Raw genomic sequence first — 7,267 nt, 5'->3', positions numbered from 1 at the left:
TGTCGTCAAATTTACCATGAGATTTTGTGACTGATGGCATTAGCGTATGACTCAAGATTGAAGACTGGCCAGAGAGCTGACCAGAGCTTGAGCAAAAAGAGCTCAAAAATGTGTCGAAGATGCTCCAGGGGACCTAAACTATAGGGTCATATGGGTAAATTAACCGCATTTGAACCACACTCCTAATGGTGATAATTTTACCACGAGATATTATGTTGTGAGTTGACCAGTCACCTACAATCAAATACTAGGCTCAGTAGATTCTCACACGCTCACTGGCTCAGAATAGGAGCTCAAAAAGACGTCGAAGGTGCGCCAGCTGGCTCTAGCTATTGGGTCATATGGTTAAATTCACACCACCCAACCTATCCTCAGATGTAGTTAATTTCACCATGGGGTTCTCTTCTGTGAGATCTGGGGCCAGATTCAAGGTTGCTTAGATAAACGAAACCACCCACTATCATTAAACTTTGATCCGTGACCCGTAGACCTGACTTTCCGTCATGTGAACATCAAGTGTGGGTAATGTGAGGCCCACAGAGTCCATTTTTTTTGGGAGGTTCTCGCGCGTTCTAGGCACATAGGACAGATCTCCAAATTTACACGTTTTGTCAAGTTCATGGCCAGGCTTTTTTATCAATTTTCACTCAATGTTTGATCTGATGATGATGATTGTAGGAAAGGCACAATCATGTAAAACCTGATGGGTAAAAAAATTTTTGTTTTATCTTCTATGTTGTTAAAATTGTGAGAGACTCCTCACCTCACACAACCAGGCAAGGATTGTGCGAGTCGAGGGCATAAGTAAGTGTTGTTTATTCTCTTACAAGGGGATCTTTTTCATACACCGGTTGAAAATTTTCATTTGACATATGTATGACGCATCCACAGAGAAGACGCTTTCATGTTTGTGAGTCACATTCAAATGCTAGTGATTAAAATTTTATTGTTTTTTCATTAATTCTCAACATTTTACCGTTTTAAAATAATTTACATCAAAAAAAAAAAAAATATATATAGACATTGGAGACGAACATAGAATATTATTATTTAGACTTTCCGGGTATCCGCGGCTTCATTCGATCTGGGAAAAGATAGTTTTGGAAAAATAGTCTTGGAAAGATGGTTGTTGTGGAGTGTGGAAAGTTTTTACAGGAGGAGCACGGTGTTCTGAAAGATTTGAAGAAATGTTAACAAATATATCGATGATTACTTACGGAACTTTGGCAATAAACAGTTCAGAAATAGGATAGTATATCCTTTGCTTATCCATCACAACAAATTGTTCATCAGTAATATTCTCCTTGAGCCTGCTGTTGTAAAATTCAAGCAAGTTAACACCGTCTTGGATCGAGGGGACTTCACTTGGACATTTTGTAATCACTTCACAGTATTCAAGAATTCGACCGTCCTTATAGTAGAAAATTGCTTCATCTTTTGCCAATTGGTCAGCAATTCTGTACCGTAAAGTTTCCGAATCCTGCAGGAGTCCACATTCTATGCCCAAACCACCACGATATCTTATTTCACGAAAAGTACGAAACATCTTACATTGACTTGTATATTTTGATCGAATATTACGAAGAGGGTCCATACAGTTACATCGTTTGCCACGGTTACCGGATAGTTTTGGAGGCATTAGAAATTCTGAAAAAAAAAAAAAATTATAGAAAAGACAGAACTCAGAAACAGGTCACCTACCACTATCACGTAATAAATCACGAATGATTTTGCGTGACGGTTAAAACCATAGAACGAGAGAGTATGAAAAGGAGAGACGAAGAAAACAAAATAAAAGTCAGTGATGACGTCATCAACCAAAAAGTAACAGCTGACGTTTGCAGAGAGTGATTTGAGATATTCATAATCTGTGGCTCATTTTCATCTTTTTACCGCATGGTAAATGGTGACCTATTTTAAGCTCTCATTTCTCATTTCTTTTCTCGTTTCGTATCGTCCGTTTATTCATCCTTCTTCATCCTTTCTTTTTCAGTTATGAAACGCAAAACGCTAAACACTCACAATTCACCAGGAGGAGCCCCTCCACCAACTAGTCTTGAACCAAAGACGAAAAAGAAAAAACCAGAAAGTATATTTCTTGGAGAAGAAGTGACCAAAGACCACACAAGAACGGACAAGAAGAGAAAATATCAACCATCAACTAGTTCAGTTCAGAATCAAGGAGGATTTTTAGAAGAAAAGAAAAGACAATCTAAGCCAGCCAGAATAGTTTCGACACAAAGACGTGAGTGATAATGAGAAACATAAAGAATTTCAATTATTCATTTTAGATGGCAAAGGACCGCAGCGAAAAATGCAATTACGAGACTTTGAAAGAAGCGAGACCTTTCCAACACCCGAGGAAGAAGAGTTCTTCACAGAAAATGTTATAACTTCTAATGAACCACATTTTCGAAGACACAACAGCCAGTTTCTGATTGCGGACACTGTCAGAATGAAATTCATCAATCTTGATAAAGTAAAAAACAACAAAATACTCCATCAGCATGTGGCCAAGCTCTTGGACATTTTTATTCGTAGAATGCTCAAAAAATCAGGAGGAAATCTGAAAACATCCAAATATTGGCTTCAGTAAGTTTTATCATAATTTCAAATCATAAGAAGAACGTTTACAGATTGAACCATGATGGGTATACCGATAGAGATGGTTTCTTTGTAACCCACAAAACGTATGCAGTGGCTGATGGAGGAGTGATAATGAATGAAATTGCTAAGCAGATGCAATCTAATAAAGAACTCCGTTTAGATGAGAGTTTTACTGTTGCTATGAACGTTTTCAAGGATAAACAATCACAACTACGAGGCAGGGGAACACATGCCACACGGAAAACTGAGAAAATAGAAAAAATAAGAAGAGTACTATTGGTAAGGCATACTTTCTTTTGTCAAACTATAATTTATTTCATAACAGAAACAACATTTTGGTGTTAGCCTCAGCAGGGTCACAGGGATGAGCCACTGTCTACCAAAAGCACTTGCACTAGGAAAACTGGAAAGTGATATAGAAACTACGGCCAACGGAGACGAAAGGCAGAAAATGGAAAAATTTTATCGAAGCCTCGTAAGACCAGAGGTACTTTTAGACTCTTTGATTGTCCGTAATATGTGCTTTTTACAGATAACCCCAAAATTCAAAAGTGAATCACAAGGAAAGCTTGCCAAGCAGCTTTTGGCCGATGCAGGGATGGATGTGAACAAAGAGGAGCATGGCCGAAAAGATCTTATAGAGCTTGCAAATTATCTTTCAAACTATCAAATAATATTGTGGGCTGCAAACAAACATCAGGTCGTCCCAACTGAAGAAAAGCGATTCAATCCCGATGGCAAAGGGTTTATTGGATTATTTTATTATGAGGGACATTATGAACATGTGAATCACACCAAAGGAAAACATGCATCAAGGTAAGTTACCAATTTATTGTAATCAACTATTTTTATTTTCAGGTTTTGTTATCAATGCTCTACTTTTGACGACAATCAACATTATCGAAAATGTAAAGCCAAATGCAAGAGATGTGGTGCCACAGGATGCAAACAAGAAGATGAGAACATTTATTGCAGCTTTTGTAATATTTACTTTCGAAGTAAAATGTGTTTTGACGCACATCTCACTGCAAAATCAAAGAAGGGATTGCCACATTGCAAGAAATATAGCAGGTAGCTAATCAATTAGACAAACATTAGTAATGTCTTACAGATGCGAAAAGTGCAATTTGATTGATAGATCAGAGAGGATTCGTGGAGAAACACACGTATGTGACGCAAAAGCATACTGTCCTATATGCAGGGAGAAAGCGTTGAAGGGGCATACTTGTGCTCACCACGTCCCTGACGAGAAGGAAAAGTTGAGGAAGCAAGAAAACCAAAAACAATGGGCTATTATCGTGTATGATATGGAATGTATTGTGGCAGAGTCGGGATTATTCGAAGGTAAGGATGTAAACATTCAAAGTATAAACCTTTTTTTCCAGGACATATTGAAAGAGGTCCCAAGCACAAACCTAACCTGATTTGTGTAAGGATGATATGCAGTGATTGCCGAGGAGAGGAAGGATGTCAATTATGTGTCCAACCATGGACCTACAGCTACAAAGATTTTCCACCATTCAAAAATAACAAACACGATTCTCCATTAGCCAGTTTTGCAGATTTCTTGCTACATAACCCACGAGCAGCTGGTGCATATGTGATCGCACACAATGGTGGAAGGTATGTTTCAGTAATAAAACATTTTCAACTTCCAAGATATTTTCAGGTATGACCATGTTATGTTGTTAGCAGAGCTCGATAGACAAGGAGGCACAAAGGCAAAAGAGCCAAAAATTTTATTAAATGGGATGACAATCATAACGGCAGAGTTTGAATATGAGAAAAGAAAGCTGCATTTTCGTGATTCTTTCCAATACTTGCAAATGGGACTAGCCAAAATGCCTGGAGCTTTTGGCCTGGAGGGCGAGGCAAAAGGTTTCTTTCCCCACTTATACAATCATCCGGACAATTACGATAAAGAGTTGAAAACGTTGCCATCGAAGGAGTACTACAGCCCACAGTTCATGGCCCCTTCTACAAAGAAAGAATTTGATGACTGGTATGAAAAGTGTTACCATGATGGTTTCAAGTTACATGATGAGCTGCTAAAGTATTGCCAATCGGATGTTCGCATTCTCACGTTAACATTGATGTCTTTCATTGAGGTGAGTAAATTGTTTCAACCTGTTAGTATTTTTGTTTTTACAGATGTGCGAATCGACTTTCAATGGCTGGAACCCAATTGTCAATGGATGTACTATAGCTTCCTATGTCATGTTCGTATTGAAGCACGAATACATCAAGAAGGGAGATGTAGGATATATTCCCGAGAATGGCTATGGAGGAGGAAATAATTCAATGTTAGCGTTAAAGTATATCCAATGGCTTGAGAAAATAGATCCAACACTACATTTGAAGTACAAATTACGTGGAGGAGAAGTTAAAATTGAAGCTAATGGACATTCTTACTTTGCTGATGCTTTCAATGAGGCCACAAACGATGTTTTTGAGGTATATTTTCATTTTTGATACAAACCCATTCCATTTACACACACACACACACACAGACCCCAAGGAAGACTGACCCTCACAGCAAGTGAGGTGAAGGAAACCTTTATCTCTGTATCAAATAATAATAATTTTATATAACTTTTCAGATTTATGGATGTGTATGGCACGGGTGCCCAAAGTGTTATCCGGATCGGGACAAGAAATGTCCAATGAGACCCGACAAGACAATGGAAGCTTTGTATAAAGAAACAATGAAGAGAGAAGAAGATATTCTAAATGAGGGATTCAATCTAAATTCTGTTTGGGAATGTGAAATATACGAACAGATGGAAAAAGATAGAGAGATGCAACAATTCTTTGAGCTAGTAAGTTTTCAAACAAATAGGCTAAACATAAAGTTTTCTTCAGAACAAGTACGATCAAAGACTCAAACCACGCGAAGCATTATATGGAGGAAGAACACAGGTATTTCGATCAATGGCAGTTGCGATTGAAGACATACTTCTAAATTATTACGATTTCAATAGTTTATACCCATATCTCAATGCAGGAGGTACAGCTTACCCTCGAGGAAACCCAATTGTGGTCGATAAGGACTTTCCCAATACTGATGAACCGTTAAAACTTAAAGGTATGCATATTTTTCCTATTCTTACTAATATATATTTTTAGGAATTGTGTTTTGTGATGTACTACCCACACAAGACGCAGCCATGGGGTATTTACCGCAGAAAATAATGAAGAAGCTCATGTTTGTTCTCTGTAGAACTTGCGCGAATAATCAGAATATTGAAGGAAAATGTACACATACCAAGGTCTCTGAAAGATTTTTGACTGGAGTATGGTGCACAGATGAGCTGAATAAGGCCGTTTCTAAAGGGTACAAGGTGCTCAAGTACCATGAAATCTGGCATTGGCCAGAAGAGGCTTGGGTCAAAGGAGGATTCTTTGCCGATTACATCAAGCCTCTATTGAAATTGAAACATGAAAGTAGTGGATGGCCAAAGGAAAATATGATGGATGAGGAAAAGAAAGCATACATCGCAAGAATATGGGAGATGGATGGAGTCAAACTGGATCCCTTGAAGATCATAAAAAACAAAGCACTGCGAAGCCTGTGCAAAATATTCCTCAATTCCGCCTGGGGTAAGTAGAAATCTATTGTCTTCTAATGTTGTTCCTTCTTCAGGAAAATTTGCACAGAACCCAATGAAAGTTGAGACAAGACTCATCTACAACAGTGATGGACTTGCAATGGTCAATTTTTTCAACGATCCCAACTTTGAACCAACTGGACTGCTTCCTTATGGCGAACACAAACATTTCATATCAAGAAAGCCCAAGAAAGACTTTCTCAAAACATCACCATTCACAAATCTTGCTATCGCGGCGATCACAACATGTGCGGCCAGGTTAAGACTCACTGAAGCTATAGAGAGAGTTGGAATCGAGAATATGATTTATTGCGGTATGTGAGTAAATGTAACACAAATACAACTATTATTTTTAGACACTGACTCTGTGATTTTCAAACAGAAGAAAGACAGTGATCCTCTCGGGGACCTCAAGGGAGATAATTTAGGCTACTTAACGAACGAAATTCCACCAGGGAATGAGTTGGTTGAAGCCGTAGCAATGGCTCCAAAGGTTTATGCATTGAAGATAAGAGACAAAGACGGCAACTACAGCTATACAGTAAAAGCAAAAGGAATGTGTTTGAACAGTGGCAACACTGGAAGTATCAACTTTGACACTATGAAAGAAAGTGTAGGTATCAGTTCTGTTATGCTTTGGCCAAGGTATTCTTTTCAGATGAATGCATTCATTCGAGATGGTGTAGCAACCCCCATGGAAGGCGAGATGTTAACGTTCAAAAGAGGAGATAATGCATTAGATGGCCTTTGGACCTTCAGATTGAAGAAGACTCTCAACCCTCGAATGGACAAAGGACACTACGTTGATGGTGTTGTAGCACCATTCGGACAAATATCAGGAGATATACAATTAATTAATGATTATCCTTTCTGACATTGTAAATAAATATTGTAGAGACAAAACATTTGTACACATTTCATACACAATCTGCACAATTTACGCACAATCTTTGCACAATCTTTGCACAAAAAATATATTGAAAAACAATCTATACACAATCTCAAAACAAAAATTTTGCAGAGACACAATCTATGCACAAAAATTTTTTGAC

The 7,267-nt window shown here is 38.1% G+C and overlaps 1 protein-coding gene across 1 annotated transcript; it reads right to left on the bottom strand.

The window, feature by feature from the left end:
• Positions 1–1,046: 1,046 nt before the first annotated feature.
• On the bottom strand, positions 1,047–1,639 carry GCK72_015988 (uncharacterized protein; the record flags this gene model as incomplete). The annotated part of the gene is made up of 2 exons (XM_053731251.1): positions 1,047–1,170; positions 1,218–1,639. 2 exons carry the CDS (start codon positions 1,637–1,639, stop codon positions 1,047–1,049), a joined length of 546 nt encoding a protein of 181 aa, XP_053586023.1.
• Between the last annotated feature and the right edge of the window lie 5,628 nt (positions 1,640–7,267).

The sequence above is a fragment of the Caenorhabditis remanei genome, chromosome IV, assembly GCF_010183535.1.
Source record: "Caenorhabditis remanei strain PX506 chromosome IV, whole genome shotgun sequence".
Taxonomy (NCBI): domain Eukaryota; kingdom Metazoa; phylum Nematoda; class Chromadorea; order Rhabditida; family Rhabditidae; genus Caenorhabditis; species Caenorhabditis remanei.
The sequence above is the reverse complement of the archived record's forward strand: the minus strand, read 5'-3'. Positions and strand labels throughout refer to the sequence as shown.